At 36.9% G+C, this 24,317-nt stretch overlaps 1 protein-coding gene across 1 annotated transcript; it reads right to left on the reverse strand.

Annotated features, from left to right (window-relative positions):
• Window positions 1-80: 80 nt before the first annotated feature.
• Window positions 81-22,840, reverse strand: LOC137405171 (glutamate receptor ionotropic, NMDA 2A-like). The gene is given in 20 exon segments (XM_068091418.1): window positions 81-276; window positions 366-532; window positions 2,171-2,412; window positions 2,603-2,784; window positions 6,423-6,583; window positions 8,921-9,044; window positions 10,373-10,469; window positions 10,708-10,836; window positions 11,341-11,346; window positions 11,775-11,906; window positions 12,475-12,658; window positions 13,584-13,740; window positions 13,880-13,995; window positions 14,120-14,269; window positions 14,733-14,901; window positions 15,446-15,647; window positions 16,979-17,112; window positions 17,502-17,618; window positions 18,464-18,648; window positions 22,490-22,840. Coding segments are annotated over 20 exon segments (3,201 nt in total).
• Between the last annotated feature and the right edge of the window lie 1,477 nt (window positions 22,841-24,317).

Consider the following 24,317-nt stretch of genomic DNA (forward strand, 5'->3'; position numbering starts at 1 on the left):
CAAAAGGGTGTGTAGTAAACTACGTGTAATTGAGATGTTAGTAAACCGTGTTATCTTGGTATCTCATGATACTAGTCTCTTCAGAGGCATGATACGACTGATTCCAGATGCTCATTAGATCGTATTGTGATCAGCTCTTTGCCTTCCTCCTGCCTTTCCTCCTTGTCCTGTTTCATCTCTTTATCTCTGATCGCTGGTCTTTCCATTTTTCCTGCAAATCGCGCTGCTTTTGCCCAAATTGATGGTTTTCCTTGAAGATCATCTTTATTTTGGCTTCTATAACAGACCAATAGCGGTGTATGTTTGACATTCTGTACACGCCTTATTATCATGGGACATACAGAGAGGCATGTTACGACTCTCACCTGTGCATCATTGCTTGTATCATGTTGAGTCGGCATATTGCCATGTCAAGTTCATGCGAAAGTCTCTGTTGGTTGGCTTTGCAGAGGTCGTTTTGGCAGGTCATGTGCATTGTCGACTCGAGAACCTCCATCACTGTTTCCTCAAAGCTTAGTGATTCCCCCATACTCTGTAAAAGTAAAGGCAACAAAGTGGTCTATTGGTTAGCTCTAAATTTTGTACATCTAAATGTGTAGCGAAAAGTATTAGCAATCCATTTAAAAGCTTGTGAATCATCCTATTTCTAATAAGCTGCATCGGTCATCTTCCTTTAGATCTCTTGCAGCAATACGCGAGAGTGTGAGAGTTGAGCTCTCTGATTAAACAACAAGATGTAACTTTTGCATAGTCAATGTTGACAGTGTTTAATGTTGAAAAGTTTTGACCATTTGATTAAGCCCATGGCCTCATGATTTTCTTGGTGCCATGCCTCCATCTGTTTTGCTAACTGTAATAATCGGGTGGTATGTAGATAGCCCCATGAAGGGCAAGGAAAAATTGAGCCATATAATAGCATCATATATGAGTTTAAAAGCTTGAAGGAAATTCACAACTGATCTGGTCAAAGGTCAAACAGGTCATATACGAGCGCTGTCTGGTTTGGTGGATATGTTGGTTCATGTGATGACATCCATTGATACTACTCTAACTAAACTGTGCAGTAGTTGAAAATGGAAAAGTCACTTCATAATGTTAATTGTTGGTGCAGGCTGGAAAGGCCATAGTGCAAGCTTACAGGCAGCAATCAGAAAGCATTTTCTTGTTTCATTAGTAAATCTAAGTTGAACTTTTGTAACAACAATGGAGAGAGAGCGCAGAGTGTGGTTTGTAACCATCATTAGAGGAAAGTAGAGGTTTGAGTCTACAAGCTACTGTACTGTTGTACGCATCATTCAATTAATTGTAATAAAGCAAAGCTTTTACATGTATATCAATATTTATTCACTGATATAGCAATAGGCTTGCATCGGTGACACAAAGACTATTGTGAAATGTGTAATCGCTATACTTTTGCTCTTCCAATTATCTACTTGCAAATACAAAATATGAAACCTGGTTGTTAAAAATAATCGTGTTATCAAAGAAGGTTAAGTAAAAAGTGATTGCTAATATTTTAGCGTGACTACTGATACTAAAGTGTGTTGTAGTTTGTTTATTGTTGGGCTCCATTCTTATTTCATACTTATCGTAATGAACATTAATAGGACATCGGTAATCTAATAAATGTTTAATATGACACGCGTATAAATTAGGGGGAGACAATATCTAAATACATGCAGTTATGTTTAACTTTTATTCATGAAAATCAATGAGATTATTTTTGGAAATGCTATGTTATGAGATTACATGAAACCATAGGGTTGACATAGCTTTGCATTGTTATCCAATGTCAATATGGTATGGACATAGCAAAAATACAAGCATCAATTACATGCTCCTTTGTGTTATATTCAAGTTGTTTGTCTATTAAGATATATTTGATTGTAGCTTTCATTGAGAAAAAATTCAATTTAAATTCAGATGATGCACTCCACAAATCAACTTTATAGTTAAGAATATATGCTTTAACATATTAGAAGTTTTATATGGTTTAGGTTTCATCAAAATTTATAGTAATGATTTATGATTGCCATGAAGTTTTTCTGAAATTAAATAGATATGTTTTATGGTGCAATCGAAAACAGCGTGCATCTCTTCTTTGTACCTAGGGTAAGAGCTAAACCATTTTCTTTGTTCACTCACGAGCGCTTTAGGACCCGTTCCTTACCAAACTCAGTAGTGAACAGCAGCCACTCTTGTCTATCCTTCTAAGTTTCCTTCTGACAAAGGTGAAGTAGATGTGCTCAAAGAGTGAAAGAAGTATTGCTGAGCCAACACCTGCGATGAGCAGGATGTAAGCGCTTGTGAAGTTGGCTATGTCTAATGAGTGGCTAGACTCTCTTCCTTTACTATTGCTTGCCTTGTCACAAGCTCCTGTCATCCAAAACTTTCTCAACCTGTCCATCTCTCCTGTCATATAATGATAATGATAACATTACTCACAGGGACACTCTGAGTGTCCCTGTGAGTAAGACGTCATACTCGAGTACCTGTACACTCATTGTGACAGTAACATCATATGAAATAAAGTATACAGTGTGTAGCTCCATTTGCAAAAGGAAACTTTCTCTTTCTGAAACTAATCGCTAGGCATTGATACCTTGGCTGATGTATTTCGTCAGCAACTGATCAAACTTATCCTTCCATTTAGATCCCTTGGGAAATCCAACCCCATAGCCTGTCATAGCATACCAGTTGCCAACTGTGGTTAGTTTGCAGTCCTCATCCCGGCTTGCTTCATACTCGAGTACCGTAGCATCATATATGAAGGCATGCAGCTCACTGTGGCAAGAAATATGCAAATGGTTTTCATCTAAGGCTGTGCTAGTGTACAAAACAACAAACTCTGGCAGGCATCATTAAAAGTTGGAGTTGTTTGTTCACAGGTATATAAGATATAAACCGGTAAACGTATAGCATATATACTCGTGAATACACAACTCCAACTTCTGGCACACACCATAGAAAGTTGAAGTTGTGTATCCACAGATATATAAGATAGGTATATCATATATACCTTTGGACACACAGTTCCAACGTTCTAGGGTGTTTGTCAGAGATTAATGTTTTGTATGCGCGCACAGCCTTAACATCAGCACACTCTTTAATATATATTTTATATATATAATACTAGCTGTACTACCTGGCGTTGCCCGGGCAATAGAAAAGCCGTTTTGGACAGAAAATTTATTTGTATTTAAAGGTTGACTTGCAACAAAATTCACATTACAGTTATTTGGTATCAAAAGATTCACCATGTCTTACTCTGTTGTGTTGTAAGTGCCAAATATGTGGAAATGTGATTACAAGCTCTTAAAAGCTCAAAAACGAAAAGCCGCCGTAGATTGGAATCTCTTTATTTCGATGACGCAACCACGAAATTTGGTTATCGTCTTGTCACGTATGTTCTCACGTGAATTGAAAGGCCAATACAAAGCTCAATATAGAACTTATCATAGTACTAGTTTATGACAAACACTTCGGGTTTTACCGAAGACCCCGTATCAAATATAGATGCTCGCTACTTTACAGTTTTGTTTCGGCATTATTCAATCGTCAAGTCGTAATCTAATCATGTGACCCAATACTTCGCAAATAATTTTTGCAGCACTTTTCGATTATCACAGGTGACCAACAGGCTCGTCATGATTATCAGACAATGGCATGTACTCCTTCGAGCTAAGGTTAAAAGGTTTAACGATTTTTTATGGTAAGTTATAAGATATCAGTGCTAAAAGTGACAGCATTACAATGACGATAAAACAGACGCGTAAGAACAATAAACATAGTTTTATTGAATGCGTGAAGTATATTTGTGAAAATATTTCGATGAATAAGGTTGCAAGAAAGTGTTAACAGAAACCATCTCTCACAACTACATCACATTTGAGCCGTTTTGGAAAGGGAATCCAAACTACGGCGGTCTCGTGTGGCTGCGATTTTTTGTTCGTTTTTGAGCTTTTAAGAGCTTGTAATCACCTTTCCACATATTTTGCACCTACAACACAACAGAGTAAGACATGGTGAATCTTTTCATATCAAATAACGGTAATGTGAATTTTGTTGCAAGTCAACCTTTAACATATAACAACATTTGCCATTCTAACTTCTAAACTACATATTACGAGAAAAGTGTTTTGTCTTATAAACAATGAGAAGTAGTGAGAGTTGCTTGCTATTAGCCTGGCACAACGCCAATGGAAAATTCCAGCAAGCTAGTTAATAATGCCTGTAGGCATGACATAGTGTCACAGCGTTGTTGTCCAGATACGCTATTCTAATAATAGCTATAGCTGGAAAGACGGACATACTTTCACATTTATATGTATAGATTTGTGTAAATGTAAAATCTAACATACAATACTAAGTTGCGTGTGCACTTGTTAATAACCATGCAATTCTATTCCATTCGACTGCCATTGTTATTTATGATTTATGCACATATTTCCCTTGCCTTACTAGCTAATAGGCCATTATTTGAATGTAGGTCAAAAGTCATGGCCAAATAGTTTAATTTCGATGTTGAGCAGTGGCCCTTTTTTGTTTTATCTTTGACTCAGTCATTCTAATATTTATGAATATGTTTTGCAATAACAGTTGTTGAATCAATGCATTTATTAAATTTTAAGCTCTGTCATGGTTTGCCTATAAATCTAATCTTAACCAATTGAATGTGATTTAATGATTTTTATAATAAAAATTCAGACAATTCGATTCACTGTTGCTCTCTGTTTAAGAAAGCGAATTCCTGATATTCCAACATAATTTTATAGAAAACCAAATTTGTAGGCTTATGCTTTATACAAATGTTGTTTCACCACTTACCAAAAAACAAATGTCAACCTGGTAGAGTGCCACAATCAACATTTATTTGTGATTAACCTCTAAGCAACTCCATCGATTATAAAGTTTCACATGTGGTCCCATAACATTAATTTGCTGAGAAAGTGTTCTACCATTGACAGAACGATTCCAGGCATAATTTTAACAATTTATGAATCGCAAATTCCTCTGCCTCGCTTTGTGGCGCATGTGAAATTTTCTCTGTTGGGACCTTCACTTATTTTTATTGTGCGTTTAATTTTGTTTTGGAGCCACATGTACTTCTTACTCAACATTATTGATTGGCGATAATTTTCATTTTGATCTTGTTGCCAGAGATGTTTGGTACTACTTGAAAATATGTAACAATGTAATAGTCTTTCATGTAACAGAGATATAACAACCCCAAAAGATCATGATAGAGCTTAAAGGTGAAACAGTAAGTCACTCACTTTTGCGTTTTGACACGAAATTACACCTGGTGTACATTGGTCGCCATTCACAAGTAAAAGATGCAGGATACAAATAAATATGTTTGACCTAGTCTAATATTCTTACTTGTGTCATGTGAGCGACTAGTGATGTGAATCAAGTTTTAAAAGGTTCTAGGCTAACAGACCTTATGAGCATTAGATGAACCAGCGCATCTTCGGCAAAGCTATTTTCATGCATACATAGTTTTTCTTCTTTCGTTCTTTCGCGCTTGTAAACAACGGCCAAGGTGAACCAGGCTTTACACTTGGAGGCTGCAGTCTTTTCTGATTGGCAACCACAACGAAATAACTGTAGACTAAATGCATTCAACTCACAGTGATTGTGAGAAATGTTTGTGATTGGACGATAAAAATGTTTTCATTACTGGTACCTCACTTCAGTTGGTTTTTAACAAAATATTGACAATTATGAAATATAGCACCCGCAGCTTTGCGCATACTTTCGGTGTTGACTTTGTTTCTTCAATAATCTTTGCATCGTCGTCAACAGCAAAAAGTGATAGCCTAAGAGATTAAGCTAAAGAATACTCTGGTCAATAAACATTTCAGAAGCTTTGGATCCATATTTTGAATTGCGAAAGTTATTTCTTAGCAAAATTGTAGCCAACCTTAAAAAACCAAAATCATAATGCAAAGTTTATATCTTGAGACAATTTTATGTAGTGATACTGTTTTGATAACTTGATGATTAGGAAAGATTCACTTGATGTACTTCTAGGTTAGCAATAAAAATGAAGATAACTAAATGCATTTTAGCGAGAACTCTTTCAAAAACTTGAGAACAAAAACTGATTTTATTTAGAAATGCTAACTTGTAAAACATTTTCATTTATCCAATTTCTATTTCTAATTTTCCAAATTAATGCGTATGCTGACATACAAATAATTCCAACATTTTTCTCCATAGGTTTTTCTCATTTTTTCTCATTTGCTGTTTCTGTATGTTCATGGAGGTTAACAGACAACTCAACAAGTATTTTGTAGGCATATTTGACCGCAGCAGCAGGCAAACAACAATCTCCTTAGCAAAGTAACTTAAAAACATTAAACAGATGTTCACTCGAATGCACTGCTCTGTAGCAGGTGGGAATATTTATAGTTTACCTGTTTTTCACAGCTTTTATGCCATCTATAACCGTCTTCTTGTTAAATCTCTCCATGTAACTAAACATATCGGGCTGATTGTTCTTCAGGTTAATTGCTGTGCTGCCATCTGGCACTGTTCCGAATCTGAAGGGTGGGGACACTGATTGTGGGTTCATTAACTGCAATAGGATCGCATTCTAATTATGTACTTTTAAATATAATTGGTTATTTCAAACAAAGTGTTTACATCCTCTGGTTAATATATCTATAGTTGCAAAACTTTATTTCAAATTTATTAGAAATGATATCAATTTATGTGTATTCTATTGTCGCACATGATTCACAGTACAGCATAGCTAATAATCGTATGTTCACTTGGAAAATTCTGATTTAGCCTGCTGCAAACTAGGAGTGACATCAATGAAAGAGCGCATGCTGCGTCTTGAATATGCATAAACCCTTTGTGTAAGATATGAATCATAGAAATGAAGCATAGAGGTTACTCATAGAGGTGAAGCATAGAGGTTACTCATAGAGGTGAAACATAGAGGTGGGTCGGAGAAAGAAAGCATACATGTGACTCGTAGAGAGGAAGCATACATGCGACTGGTAGAGAGGAAGCATACATGTGACTGGTAGAGAGGAAGCATACATGTGTCTCGTAGAGAGTAAGCGTACATGTGACTCATAGGGAGTAAGCATACATGTGACTCATAGAGAGTAAGCATACATGTGACTCGTAGAGAGTAAGCATACATGTGACTCGTAGAGAGTAAGCATACATGCGACTGGTAGAGAGTGAGCATACATGTGACTCGTAGAGAGTAAGTGTACATGTGACTCGTAGAGAGTAAGCATACATGTGACTCGTAGAGAGTGAGCATACATGTGACTCGTAGAGAGTAAGCATACATGCGACTGGTAGAGAGTGAGCATACATGTGACTCATAGAGAGTAAGTGTACATGTTACTTGTAGAGAGTAAGCATACATGTGACTCGTAGAGAGTAAGCGTAGATGTGTCTTGTAGAGAATAAGCATACATGTGACTCGTAGAGAGTAAGCATACATGCGACTGGTAGAGAGTGAGCATACATGTGACTCGTAGAGAGTAAGTGTACATGTGACTCGTAGAGAGTAAGCATACATGTGACTCGTAGAGAGTGAGCATACATGTGACTCGTAGAGAGTAAGCATACATGCGACTGGTAGAGAGTGAGCATACATGTGACTCATAGAGAGTAAGTGTACATGTTACTTGTAGAGAGTAAGCATACATGTGACTCGTAGAGAGTAAGCGTAGATGTGTCTTGTAGAGAATAAGCATACATGTGACTCGTAGAGAGTAAGCATACATATGACTCATAGAGAGTAAGCATACATGTGTCTCGTAGAGAGTAAGCATACATATGACTCGTAGAGAGTAAGCATACATGTGACTCATAGAGAGTAAGCATGCATGTGTCTCGTAGAGAGTAAGCGTACATGTGACTCGTAGAAAGTAAGCGTACATGTGACTCGTAGAGAGGAAACATACATGTGACTCGTAGAGAGGAAGTGTACATGTGACTCATAGAGAGTAAGCGTAGATGTTGCTCAAAGAGATCATAACATAGATGGTATACATGGTGTAGTGCTATGAGCTTATGCAAGCACAGCATATCAGCTACAATTTGTTATATGAAGAATTGAGATTATCCACATGTAGGAGGAGTAGCATATCTGACATAGTATTTATGATGTCTTGCCTGCCCAATCACTACATTGATTGCTGCTAGCCTGGTAATGTGGCACACTTACTATGTTTACAGTAGTAATCTAAGGAAACAAACCCTAGCCATTAAAATGGTGCCACTGTAGCCAAGCTAATAGGGGCTAGATTAAGCACTGACTATTCACACTAGAATTTTGTTGATGCACGTGTTAACTTGAAAAAAATTAATGCATATATGAACAGCTAGAGACGGTAGGCGCGAAGCACCATGGTGCCAAAGTGGGTAGTTTTATAATCTTGATCATCAAAACTTGGATACTATTTGGGCGGATGAAAGAAAGGACCATCTTTACTTAGTATGCTGTGAAAAGCATTCGAGCTGGTAAAACAATGATCTATATTTTGATATATTATTGACTGGTGTGGAGCCAGTTACAAATCATGTATGCTTACCGAAGTATTAAGAAGGCCACGCTTTATAATAGTTTTTCGGGCAGTCAATCGTTTGGTAAATGCCAGCAGTTTATGTCAGAGTAAGCATTTGCTGACTACCTTTGCTTATTTCTTATTACTACGCTACTAGCTAGGGAACATTTGTATAACTTTGTGCTTGCTATGATGAATAGCTAACCAAATGAACCAGTAAAAAGTAAAACCATTGGTGCGATGAGCAAATTTTTTAAGTTTTGTTTGTTGCACAACTAGGCATGTCTAGACACAACCTAAGGCACTTTAGGGCATGTGAGCTATATTGGTTGTTATTTTCACAATAGCAGGGATTAGTGAGAAGGATAGTCTTTTACCCTTTCATCGTTCAGTCCTCTGAGGTCAAAAAATTCTTCTTTAGTAATCATGAAAGCTGCCAAGTTGGCGGTGTAGCTCGCCAGAAACACCAAAGAGAACAATGACCAGATTGCTGTCAGAAACCTGCAAATATGGCAATTAGTACATAAATTCCTGATGTTTAGGTCAGTCAGCTTTCTAGCTGGGTACCATGTGGGAGTACCTGACTGAGTACCTACCGTGTGACAGTACCTGACTGGGTACCTACCGTGTGACAGTACCTGGCTGGGTATTATGTGGGAGTACCAGACTGAGTACCCTGTGACAGTACCCGGTTGGGTACAGTGTGACAGTACCTTACTGGGTACCATGTGACAGTACCTGACTGGGCACCTGTGTGGCAGTACCTGACTGGTTACCATGTGGCAGTACCTGGTTGGGTACCATGTGACAGTACCTGATTGAGTACCATGTGACAGTACGTGGTTGGGTACCATGTGAGAGTACCTGGTTGGGTACCATGTGGGACTACCCGGTTTAGTACCATGTGGGACTACCCGGCTTGGTACCCGGCGGGAGTACCTGGTTGGGTACCATGTGACAGTACCTGGTTGGGTACCATGTGACAGTACGTGGTTGGGTACCATGTGAGAGTACCTGGTTGGGTACCATGTGGGACTACCCGGCGAGAGTACCTGGCGGGGTACCAGGCGGGAGTACCTGTGTGTGTTCACCATTTTGGCGGATTTTGTGTAAACCGTTAAGCGCATATGTTCTATGCCTTGCATAAGGTCTTCAAAATTATTTCGTCTCAAAACTCTGTCTGGTTCCTGAAAGTTTCTAACATACCAGGCTTACTGATAGTAATTATTAAAACTACAGAAACTTGCATGTACAGTAGGGCCAGACTAGCAGATTGGTAAAGCAACAAGAAAAAAGAATAGTAACTTGAGACACTCGCGTACAATATACACATTGATGTCGTAAGCCATTACAGACAAGCTACACAAATACCGTAAAACAGTAACTTAGAGCTGGGTTGAGAAGTTTAAAACAGCCTCAAAGGTGTGGAGACAAAAACTTACCTGGACTGAGTGAGCTCTTTTGGACATATTAATACACACATTGATTATTAGCAAAAGTAACCTCGCAGTTTCTACATGACACTTTTAAAGACAAAAATTCATCATGTGTTTTTTAGAGATGATTGAATAACCAAGTTATCTAACCTCGTCGATTGTCGGTGTATATTTCAACAGATAATTCAATTCAACTAAGGAGTAAGTTTTTCTATCTACTAGATAAATTCGATCTAAACATAGATTGGAGTGCTTGTCAGTGTATGAGCGACATCATCCATTTAAGTTATGAGGTAACTAATACAGAAAAGACTGGTATTGCTCAGCCTCTGTTAGTGTGTAGACCTAACCATCAGTGTGGCCTAATTAAAACTTGTTGTAAGGCTGTCTTACCTGCTAGCCAGGCCCTTGGTGTTGTCTGTCTCCACAGCGGCGCCAAAAAGTATAGTCCAGATGAGCCAAAGACTTCTTGCTAGTGAGAATTTCTCTCCTATTCGATTGTACACAATATAGAAAGTTTGTTGTAACCTCTAAATTCCAAAGGAGTTGTAGGATCATTGTGGAAGGAATAGTAATGTTTCTCAAACATTTTTTGGGCAAAGAAAAGACATTTACCTATTACTAGGTTGAAAGTGTGACATTTAGTTAGGATGCCAGTTTTGACATCTCACTGAAGCAGGCAAGAATGTATAAAGGTCACATTATTAATTGTAGCAGACAGTACTGACCTTTCCAGATGTTTTTGGTATATCTCTCATGGCCTGCCGGGCTGTGGTAGTCAAAGAAAAGAATGAAGAACCCGACTACATGCACCATGCCAACCAAAACGACCATCCAAATGGCCAAATTATAGGGTTCTACAACAACGTTAAGCAACAACACAGAGCTACACTGCTGACTTTACTAAAAATGGTATTTGATGAAGAGCTGTGGTGGTTAGTTTTGACTCAAATGTTTCAATTTTGCCAAAACTTTTCAAAACTGCATTTTCCACAGGATTTCTCTTACAATAAAAACATCTTGTGGCCATAGAATATTCAGATTCATTTAAAGGTGCATGGTAAGCAAAAATCTGAAGATGTAATCGTGAGTGAATTTGTCACTTCTTAAGCTGAGATGGTATTCATTCTTTGAAAAAGTAAATGCCGTACTTTGAAAAATTATGGCATTTACGGTTGACACAATTTTGCAGTTTGTCTCATTTTTTATTTTTAATGAAATGTTATAGCCTATCCAATTGTAGTAAAACCAATAAACAAAAATGCGAGGATTGGATTGAAAGCCCATGCGTCATGAAACAGCAAGTATTTTCAATGAGCAAAACATCCCGCCTCAAACTTTCATTGGCAGCCAATCGTAACCTGTAGCTAGACATTAGATTGTTTGGACACATCAACAGTAATTATTATTTTTTGACCAATTTTTTTAAAATATGAGGTCAAATTGAAACTTGATAATAAGTGCTTGTTATTGTAGCAGGTATCAGCATCACTTCAAGCGGTATTACATACAATATACTAACAGGATAGTCTACCAAAACAGCAAGAACATAAGAAAAACAGGCAAATGTAGAAATGAATATATCTAATTAAGACTGGAGGCTATGTCACTGCTGCAATTGCTAAAGTTACGGCAGTGCTTTAACATGGTCAAGACAACACTGGTGTACAAATACCTTTGAGATAACAAGGTCAAGACAACATTAATGTACATATGTCTTTGAGACAACAAGGTCAAGACGACACTAATGGACAAATACCACTGAGATAGCAAGGTTAAGACAACACTAATGTACCTTTGAGATAAGTTTTTTTGTTTAGGCTGATAAGACCTTTAGGGCTACCCCACTCAAAAACAAATATGTTGATGCCGATACCAATGGAAAGTCCAGAGCACACTATTACCCAAACAGAGGTTTCATAAGGCTCTGCAAGAGATGATTGGTCTATGATGGATACGATCAATGATCGATCCGAAATGCCTAGCTTGGTATATGAATAGTTTACAGATACAGGGTCAGCCAACTAAATATAGCTATCTTTATAATAGTAAAATAAAATTTTTATCAAGGTCTGCTAACATAATAGTGAGATGAAATGTTACATGGAATAATCCTTGAAGGATAATGATGTCTTAGTTAGCTGCCAATCACAGTATTACAAGTATTTTGTATTTTTTATTATTTCACAAGTTACTTTCACTAAATACTAAACATTCTACAATATCCCACCGTCTTATTAATTAAATCCACAACAACAACCTCTAAAACTATATTTACTGTGCTAAAGTTTTTTAATACATAAATGTACTTTCTGCTTTCATTCTCACTTTTACATAACTTATTCTGCTAAATCATACTTCTGTTCTTTCTAAAGCTGCTTTGTTTTATGTGTTGGTCTGCTTTATAAGTACTACTACAAAAAGTTGAAGCGTTTTGTGTATGTACTTCGTTTTCAAAGTAGATTTGTGCAAATAATACTCAGAAAGAGGCTCACCTAGAAATGCTGTCGCAGAGATGACACCCTTCTTAATAAGTACTATAATAGTTATACCAGTTTCAATAAATGGTACAGAGAAGTCTATAGCTTCATTTCTCTCTTTGCCAATCTTCAGTGATGTCATAGAAATGTCTGCGTATCCTTCCATGAGATCCTTTATCAAGCCATTCCATTGTTTCTTCTGAAACAACATGTCAAACAGCTGCATGGGCATTTGTGAAATGGAACAATGAAATGTCACACGATGTTAGGTGTTCTGTTTGTAAACTCGCCAACCTATAAGTTATAATTTTAAACTAAACTACCGGGCTATTTTCAAAGCCTAGCATAGAATATGTGACACAAACTAAGCGTTGATGGCGTGTTAGTCATTCTAATATTAATTACATCAGAGGGCTAAGGTTAGAGTATATGGTTAAAATAAAGTAATACGGTTAAAATTTGTAAGCAGATTCAGCAATGAGCGAGAATCAATTTATGTTTCATCTCAGTGATTGATATTTGAGCAGTCACTTTGTTGTGATTGGACTCCATGATTGCCAGAAGTTTAAGAATAAAACCCGCAAAGCCAAAAGAAAATAGTTCAATTTCAAATATAGACTGAACCTCTCTGCAAAAATATAAGGTGACTCAAGCTAAAAACTTTATTAACAATAAAATTGCTACAAATCTATTAATATGTTTTAATTTGATTGCAAGCTCTTGAACGGAAATATTTGTTTTGTCATTGATATTCTTGTAGAAATATGAATGACAAAACAATGCTAACACATTTTTCATTGTCAAAGTGGTATTAGGGTCATCGATGGGATGTAAGAATTTCAACGTGAAGGTGCTCTGGCTATCAACTGCTCATGTTTGGTGATATTTAAATACTTTGTTATTGCAGTCATATATCAATTAATTAGCCAACAAAGTCATGGTAGTTTTATTAATGATACCTAGGAGAGGATAACTACTCAATAACCAAATGACTAAAGTGTATTCATGAAGCTAATATAACCTGACTCCAGTTTTTGTTGGCAACCAGTAGATTAGAATTATGCATTGCTAACAAAGTACAGCCAATATAGGGTAATGTTCTTTCAGCCAATCTAATGGTTTACCCCAGTTCCATCATCAATATAGTTTCCCCAGTTGTTATCTCGAGCTTGAAATAGTTCATAGTTAAACTGCATGTCTTCCTGGAGCTTGGTGAGAAGGTCAATACAGAGTCCGGTAGCGCACTGAAACAGCGTCTTATTTCTCGTGCATTCCGGACAACTACAGATTAAAAACACATTGCGGTGCGGATTTCATAACAAGAAGCACGCAGTCTAGAAGTCTAGACAATGAACAATTAAAACATAAACAAGTTTGTCAGCGATTAGATGTATTCTAAGAGAAAGTGACTGACACATACACGCTTGAATTCAGACTTGTCAGCTTCACCATGACAGCACCTATCAGGTCACACTCGCCAGTTATTGGGTTGGGGTCAGTGAACTTTACATATGGCGGCTCATTGTGAGTCACTACCTGCAGAAGACAGCTTAAAATGCTTACCCTTTAACCTTTAAGCGTGTAAACCTTTTCACATAAAAGTATTTGCTATCTCAAATAAAAAAAACAACATGTTGGTAAGTTGAAATGTTATACATACTCTAAGGAAGCTGCGAGCAGGTTTTCCATCTGGTGGTTTTGCTGAATGGCCCGGCCAGGCAATATCACGCAACTCTACTGTATCTGGCGCTTGCCATGAGCCAATCTACCAAAAGAGTATCATTGGTTTTTTTAACTTTTTAACTAGGCCCTGCACTCGTGTTACACGTCAACTTTTTACAGATTGGAATGTCAGAGTTGAACATAATCCACTTCATTGTCTTACACTGTCCTTGTAAACAGTAACCATTTGGCTGGATCTCATCACATTCTATACAAAAACTTCATCTAGCAAATGTCAAACAAGAACATTGATTGCAATGAAAGCAAAAAAGCTCAGGGTTATGTGTAAGACATCAACATTCTTGATGACCAGACAGCTCCAGACAAGACACACCGATGACCAGACAGCTCCAGACAAGGCACACCGATGACCAGACAGCTCCAGACAAGACACACCGATAACCAGACAGCTCCAGACAAGACACACCGATGACCAGACAGCTCCAGACAAGACACACCGATGACCAGACAGCTCCAGACAAGACACACCGATGACCAGACAGCTCCAGACAAGACACACCGATGACCAGACAGCTCCAGACAAAACACACCGATTTCCAGATGTTGTTGGAAGACTCGCCAGGAGCAAGGTTCAAGAAGATTAGGCTCGCTTCTCTATTCAGACCATTTTGATCAATATCTATGGCCATCGTGTTCATCTCTTGAGATTTTGGGCCGCATCCAATATCTTTCTTAGCAATTGTATAGCCTGTCATTGCGCTGCATCAGATAGCATTGTCTTTGGTCAGTGGCAATGCCACAACAATCAGTTTATAAGCATTCGAAAAGAATTACTTTATTCCCTTAACGAACTAACTAGAGATAATCTAGAAGTTGTGCTTTTAAAATATGTGACTACATTGTACATGGGAGACATTTTGGAATTCTTACTAAAGAAAAATAAAACTGCCGTGAGCTTTCTCAGCAATTCCTATTACTAAACTGAAACTAACCCTGAGACGTCTCAAGCTAAAACAAAACTAGTTCCACATTAATAACAAGTGAAAAAGTTTCGTGCTTCTGAAAAACTGCACAAATTGTGCTTGTTTTGAAACGCTGTACCAAAAAATTAGGTCCATTAATGGATTGATGGTACGACAGATTAAACATATCCAGATTCAAATGTGCCAGAACACTGGGAGTTGTGGTTCCTACTACTGATTGAGAGACATGTAAATACTTGGAAAAAGCCTATTATGGAGATGAGAAAATAGCCTCTAAAAGCTGAAAGTTTTCAAATCTGTAGCATAGCTGCATAGTTTACTTGTACAAAGCCTTTCCACTTCTCCAGAATTTTGTGGAATCAGCATTTGAGCAAGACATCATCGTGGGTCGGTCGAATTTATCCATCCCTGTTTTGTTATATTTTATAATGGTTTCTCTCCAGAAGTTGGCTGTAGTTATCATGGCTTGTGTCAGCTGATTGGATAGGGTATCCGGTTTGTCATAGGCCACATAGGCCAATGCTGATGCAATAAAATAAACCAAATGAATATTGAAATACAAAACAACTATTTTCTAAACACATCAAGTTTCTAAAAGCCACATTTATTCATAAACAGTTACTATCAGGTCTTTGGTTTATTTAAGGAAACTGTATACACCTATAACTGGCCATTGACCAATTGTTTGCTAGAGTACCTATGTACGGGATGTCAATATGTCTGCAATATTTTGTGTTTGGCGTACTTGTCAGCTGAGACTCAGGTACCAAGTGAATAACAAACTCAGCCAGGGTAGACAAGTTTACACGGTGCTAAGGCTAAGGCACTCAGCAACCAGAGATAAAGCTGTAGAGCCGTACAGTAATAAAGAGTTAGAACTAACCTAGTCTGACATGATGAACAATGTTTCTGACAATTGTTGTTATAGAAATGGCTATAACCAGAAGCATAAGAAAAATTAAACAAAACGAAAGGTCCACTTCAAAGATGGTTGATCATTGTAACAGCTTGTTTTTTGGGTTTGTCGCAATTTATTCAATTGAGCTTCACTTTTAAATTTATAATATCTTGTGATCATCAAAAAAACCAAAGTATTCTCGGTATTTTAAAATTCACACAATTTTTTTGAAATTTTTAGTTAGTGTATTTTATAGTTTATTACACCAAATTAATATGCAACATAAACACATTTAAAGTTACATTGTCTGTGTTAGAACTAAGAATGAAGTCTGCCTTTGTAACTGGCATTACTGTTACATGACAGCATGTATGTTATAGGAATGGGTAGAATATCACAGAATGCCTATCATTTAACTTGGTAACATACAATCGCATATCTATCATATGAGTTACATGTAGTTACATCACATCATACATATCATATGAGTTACATGTAGTATCACACCACATCATCTCTATCATATGAGTTACATGTAGTTACATCATATCATACATATCATATGAGTTACATGTAGTATCATACCACAGCACACCTATCTTATGAGTTCTATGTAGTATCACACCACAGCATACATATCATATGAGATACATGTAGTATCATACCACAGCACACCTATCTTTTGAGTTCTATGTAGTATCACACCACAGCATACATATCATATGAGATACATGTAGTATCATACCACAGCACACCTTTCTTTTGAGTTCTATGTAGTATCACACCACAGCATACATATCATATGAGATACATATAGTATCACACCACATCATACCTACCATATGAGTTATATATAGCATCACACCACATCATACCTATCATATGAGTTACAGATAGTAGCATACCACAGCATACCTATCACATGAGTTACAGATAGTAGCATACCAGTGCATACCTATCATGCCGATTGGTAACTTCTTAGGCTGAAATGCACTCTTATCATATATCTGAGTCGTACCAAGCCACATGTGCTCTTTTCCTACCATCTGTAGAGTTCTGGCCACACTCATCACTTCTACCACTTCAGTCCTATCAACATAGTCAGAAGACTGTTTCACTGAGTCTGATTGGCTAGTTGGTTTACTTTTAAACACAATACTGTATTTTAAAGAGCCTTTCCAAAAGACATAATTACATGTGTCAAGTTTTGTATGTAGGAAAGGTACTCTTCGTTGTGCACTTGTTATTGCCTAATTAAAGCAATTATTATGTTATCTTATTATTAATATTATTATATTGCGTATTAAAAGCTATTGGCATGCTTTGTCTGGGAAAAGTAGTAAATAAAAAGAAGACAACTACCTGTTAAAAATGAAGCTAGCAAATTTCTTTTTAGAGTTACCATAGACACAGCCTTATTTTCAGGCTAGTAAGTTCATTTTAAGTTTCTGCTGAAATGTTGTATCTACAGTAGCTACCCTGTCATGTGTAGGAGGATAACTCTCGTATCAGAGGCTCTGAGTTTTCTCAGATTGTCCATTATAGACTCTCCACGTTTTATGTGGTGACTGCTAAGTATCTCCATGAGAGGCTCTCTGTAGAATATACATATAGTACGTATGAAAGAAGGACTATAAACCAGAGTCTGTAAGGAGTAATTATGAAAGAAAGAAAATTACAGAGAAGAAAGGATAGTAAGAAAAATAAAGTCAAGGGAAAAAGGGGTGAGAAAAAACTATGAAATTGGGATGGCAAAAGTTAAGAACAAGGAAGAAAGAATGAGAGAGAGAGAGAGCATGAGAGAGAGAGCATAAGAGAGAGCATGAAAGAGAGCATGAGAGAGAGAGAGCATGAGAGAGAGAGCATGAAAGAGAGCATGAGAGAGAGCATGAGAGAGAGAGAGCATAAGAAAGAGCGTGAGAGAGAGCATGAGAGAGAGAGCATAAGAGAGAACATGAGAGAGAGCATAAGAGAGAGCATGAGGGAAAGAGCACTACAAAGAGAGAGCATGAGAGAGAGCATGAGAGAGAGAGCATAAGTAAGAGCATGAGAGAGAGCATAAGTAAGAGCATGAGAGAGAGCATGAGAGAGAGAGCATGAGAGAGAACATGAGAGAGAACATGAGAGAGTAAACAAGCAAAAAGATAAGATAGTCTGAGCGACAAAGAGAGCCTAGGAAGAACTGTTAGAGAGAACAAGAGAAAGAAAGTGAGAGAAAACAACTAGAAAGGCATTGAGAAGGAAAGATTTGAAGTGAAATTGAGAGATGTTCTTAAATATCATAGAGATTAGAGCAAAGAAATAACAAAAGTACCTTCTGCGAAAAAATAGCAGAATAACACAAAAGGTGATGAATAGATAACATCATTGACAACACGTTATTACTATCACTATTATCATATTGTCAAATCATAAATGAAAGAAAAATAAATGCTGATACCCTTTCTTTTTCACTTGGTCATGAATGAGACGCCTGATGGCCGACTTGAACTCGATGTGACCAGGGCACTCCGTTGTTAGCAAGCTAAACTTACTCCACTTGTAATACTTGAGGAGAGAGACATATGCCTCAGCCTGCTGCTCATACTGCGGGCCCATCTGCACTATAGTTCTGTAGACCTGGTTCTGTGTACACATATACAAACTGTCTATTATACATGTCGCCAGCACGGAGAGAATAAATAATAGAGTAGAATGATATACACTTACACTTCACTTTGTGTATTTAAATATTCCCTTCAGCAACTCCTGTTAGTATTAACAACATTGTCCGTTATTATTTTTAACTCTGACATGTATTTACACTCGCTGTGTTTCTATGTACGTGTAACAAATACTATTCTATATGAATGAAAAAAGCAGCCAAACGCTGGATTTGATTGAAGTAAAATTTATTTAAATACAACTTAAGTCGAATCACCAAAACTACACAAACACCCTATTTCTGGGTAAATATATTATCCTGACAGAGACATTCTTCTGATACCTCATTTTCCAAGAACAGTCAGCCGCAAGTAGCACATCTAAGTTTATAGCGTACAGGTTTTAGCTGACAGTTGATGCATCATCTGATACATGAAACAGTAAAATTACAGTGCAAGACAAGTACCCAATGCAGATACTAGGTACATACATGAGTGCTCACCATATAAAAAGATAAGTTACGTGAGCAGCAAACAACAACAGCAACAATTAAATAACAGTCTCTATGATAATATAAGTAAGAATATGCAGCAAAAGTAAACTTCTATACTTATACTCATCTGGGTAAGAAATATGGTAATATTTTGAATCAGGCCTACTTAAAAGCATCTCTGTTCTCAGTTATATTTTAGTAACCAACATTTATAGTTCCAACTTATTCTACCAAGGGAATATCAATGAACCACGAAAACACATTGCTCATTAACTCACACAAAGAGTAGATGAATAAAGGTTGATTTCGTGAAAAATCATGAATTGATAAACTTTGCTTGACCTTCCCACTATTCTTAATCACCTTTCAATAAACAACCTGTAACAGGTTTTTTTGTAAATTTTGTTACAACAGTTTGTGTTGTGTAGTAAAGTTACATGAACATTGATCTACTGTAAATTTCAGCTCTGGTCTGATCAGCTACAGTCTGATTTCAGTTACGATCGGATCAGTTTGAGAATCCTAGCTATGTAGTCATCCGTAAAAAACCCTCTGTACAGCTTAAAGCCTTAAACCATAGCTAGCTAGTATATTATGGCTGAACCATAACTAGCTGATACATCTACTGTATGTTAAACCATAGCTAGCTGATACATCTACTGTATGTTAAACCATAGTTAGCTGATACATCTACTGTATGTTGAACCATAGTTAGCTGATACATCTACTGTATGTTGAACCATAGCTAGCTGATACATCTACTGTATGCTGAACCATAGCTAGCTGATACATCTACTGTATGTTGAACCATAGTTAGCTGATACATCTACTGTATGTTGAACCATAGCTAGCTGATACATCTACTGTATGTTGAACCATAGCTAGCTGGTACATCTACTGTATGTTGAACCATAGCTAGCTGATACATCTACTGTATGTTGAACCATAGCTAGCTGATATATCTACTGTATATTGAACCATAGCTAGCTGATACATCTACTGTATGTTGAACCATAACTAGCTGATGTATCTACTGTATGTTGAACCATAGCTAGCTGATACATCTACTGTATGTTGAACCATAGCTAGCTGGTACATCTACTGTATGTTAAACCATAACTAGCTGATACATCTACTGTATGTTAAATTATAGCTAGCTGATACATCTACTGTATGTTGAACCATAGCTAGCTGATACATCTACTGTATGTTGAACCATAGCTACCTGGTACATCTACTGCATGTTAAACCATAACTAGCTGATACATCTACTGCATGTTAAACCAAAACTAGCTGATGTATCTACTGTATGTTGAACCATAGCTAGCTGATGTATCTACTGTATGTTGAACCATAGCGAGCTGATACATCTACTGTATGTTGAACCATAACTAGTTGGTACATCTGCTGTATGTTCAACCATAACTAGCTGATACATCTACTGCATGTTAAACCATAACTAGCTGATGCATCTACCGTATGTTGAACCATAGCTACCTGGTACATTTACTGTATGTTAAACCATAGCTAACTGATACATCTACTGTATGTTGAACCATAACTAGCTGATACATCAACTGTATGTTGAACCATAACTAGCTTATACATCTACTGTATGTTGAACCATAGCTAGCTGATACATCTACTGTATGTTGAACCATAGCTAGCTGATACATCTACTGTATGCTAAACCATAACTAGCTGATACATCTACTGCATGTTAAACCATAGCTAGCTGATACATCTACTGTATGTTAAACCATAGCTAGCTGATACATCTACTGCATGCTAAACCATAACTAGCTGATACATCTACTGTATGTTGAACCATAACTAGCTGATACATCTACTGTATGTTGAACCATAGCTAGCTGATACATCTACTGTATGCTAAACCATAACTAGCTGATACATCTACTGTATGTTGAACCATAACTAGCTGATACATCTACTGCATGTTAAACCATAGCTAGCTGATACATCTACTGTATGCTAAACCATAACTAGCTGATACATTTACTGTATGTTGAACCATAACTAGCTGATACATCTACTGCATGTTAAACCATAGCTAGCTGATACATCTACTGTATGTTGAACCATAGGTAGCTGATACATCTACTGTATGTTGAACCATAGCTAGCTGATATATCTACTGTATGTTGAACCATAGTTAGCTGATACATCTACTGTATGTTGAACCATAGCTAGCTGGTACATCTACTGTATGTTGAACCATAACTAGCTGATACATCTACTGTATGTTGAACCATAACTAGCTGATACATCTATTGTATGTTGAACCATAGCTAGCTGATACATCTACTTTATGTTGAACCATAGCTAGCTGATACATTTACTGTATGTTGAACCATAGGTAGCTGATACATCTACTGTATGTTGAACCATAGCTAGCTGGTACATCTACTGTATGTTGAACCATAGCTAGCTGGTACATCTACTGTATGTTAAACCATAGCTAGCTGATACATCTACTGTATGTTAAATCATAGCTAGCTGATACACCTACTGTATGTTGAACCATAGCTAGCTGATACACCTACAGTTTGTTGAATCGATATGTCATTTCATCAGCCTTTTTCAAATGTACAAACTAAGTTGAATTAAAATCTTTAATTTGAATCTGATTGAAGCAAATCTATATACATTGTGGTTGAGTTGGAATTGAACTGAAGAGAATAAAATGATAATACATTGGGCTGATATCACTCTGTAACTACAGTATAGCTAAATAATTTAAGCTAAAATTAGACCTTGAGCAAAATAAATTGGTTAAAAACTAGCCTATATCTATCCATGAAGGATATTAATGTATTTTATGTTTTTATGATATGAGTGTATTGGCAAACTATGTAATGTTCTATGCATTTGAAATCGAAAGAGTTTACATACCAGAAGCTACCAACACCTTTGCTAAAACTTTAAGCTGAGTTGTATATAAAAAACAGAAGAACAATTATGTAACGAATACCAACTCATACATGTACTATATAGGTGAGTTGAAAATTTACAAGCCAAACCTTTTTACCTGACTATTATCAGACCCTCGGTTACTGAGCTGAGCAAGAGACAGTGTAGATTTTGTTTATGTTTAACAGTTACCTAGTGGCTTGATTTTTTTAAAATTTTTAATGGAAGAAATGTAACTATGCATGTATTACACCACTGAGGTAATAGAACTTGCGTTCATGGTTCATTCCTAGTGAAAAGCTCACAGAGACAGGCAGTTAATTATTTGAATAATTTTGAAACTAATACCACTCCTGACACCGACACCCTGCGGACACATAACCAAAGGGAACTACTTACATTTGGCATGTAGCTATTCCAGACAATCAGAGGAATTCCGAGAGAAGAGATGTGGTTCACGGCGTATTTATATATCGGCAGATAGTCATACGAGTTGCTGTCTGGTAGAATGAGTACAACAGAGCTAACCTCCATCTCAAACTGGCACAAGGCATCAATGATTGATCGAGGTGACAGCTGATTGAGGTCAACATTTGTAAGTTTGACACCGAGGTCGAGGGAACTGTCCACGTCATAGTTAATAGCGCAAGTAAGATTGGAACGGTAGTTGCGGAGGGTCATTGACGGTGCAGCCACATTGCCAAGAATGACAACTCCGAGGTTGTACTGGGTGCTACCATATGTACTCATCATTAGGAAAAGAAAAATAGATGAGACAAGAACCAAATTTGGCAGCTGGAGAATTTTAGTTGGCCGCAGCATCTTTGAGTCAATGTACAGCGGAGCTACAAATCAGATTCACATGTAGTTGTCATTAACTCAATAACATACATAGTAGCCAGTATATTGTCGGTGTCACTTGCTTGCAAAATATTTCGTAGCAAGTAATAATTTTGCAAAACATTTAAAAAAATTTCGAATTGTTATCATGTTTTTCTATTCCATATACCTGATATATACACAGAAGCTATTAAATATAATTAAACGGATAAGCGCATAATGTTTAACTAGTTATCTCTTGAACAAACTTCAAATATTACAGGTTTCATAACCCGTCATAAACTATGTCTAGAATATTGATATTTATCCTTCTACACAAATGATAAACATCATTTTCTAATCTGTGGCACCAACATCCACAGTCATATGTTGTAGTCTATAAAGTTTCTGTTACTACAATCTTCAATTCACTAACCCGATACCTCCACATTACTATTAAATTCCCAACTTTTAAAATACTTCTGTGCAATTCCCTCAATATTTCCTGATTTCTGTCTTTTCCTTTTTTTCTTTTCGCATGTAACTAAAAACATAATTTTGTTGCTGAATACTAATGCTAGTAAAAAGTTATATATACATACAATATAATATAATATAAACAATATATATATACATACATATGTTTTACAGAATTCATAGTTGTAACAGGGTGAAATGTTCTTATGTACGACAGAAAGTCACAATTAGCTCCAATTAAAGCAGATTTATACAAGAAGTAGTTAAGATATTTTGATACCTTCAACACCAGCAGCTAATCCAGTGCATGAGCATGTACCCCTGCTAGGTGCATACTCCAGCCAGCCTTCTCCATCACTCGAAAGTACTGATGTTCATAACAAGACCAGAACAGCATCACTTTCCTTCGCACATCCTCGCACCAGAGGATTTATAATCAAATTATTTACTCAGCTTATAAGTGGCAGATTAGGGATGTAATATAAACACTGACAGCCTTCGGTGCAGAGCATCATTGATCTGAGCTGATAATGAGGCGCTGCCTCACGTTGTAAAAGGAATTATCTTACCATACAGCACTTTTAGTAGAATGCCGTTCTGTGTTAAGAGCCGAAGGACTATGTTGTTAATGAATTTTATGTATTGGCCTGTCAGTGTGACATGAAAAATCGTTTTTGTTCACTAATGGAGTGTTGCCTCTAATATTTCAACTTTTTCTTAGCCGCATTGTAAAGGCCCTTCTGGTTTTGTGAGACGACATGTTACCATCTAGAATTATATCTAGATAGGAAGAGCATTGAAATCAATAGCTAGACAAACTGTGATGTCATGTTTTGTGTATAGTCCTGGAGCTATCAAGCAAGTTGAAGTCGCAGTCAAGCGAGTTGGTCAAGTTGGTTGTGCTCACGGATTGGTAAAAACAAAACTGGTT

Source organism: Watersipora subatra, chromosome 1, assembly GCF_963576615.1.
Source record: "Watersipora subatra chromosome 1, tzWatSuba1.1, whole genome shotgun sequence".
In the NCBI taxonomy this organism is placed as follows: Eukaryota; Metazoa; Bryozoa; class Gymnolaemata; order Cheilostomatida; family Watersiporidae; genus Watersipora; species Watersipora subatra.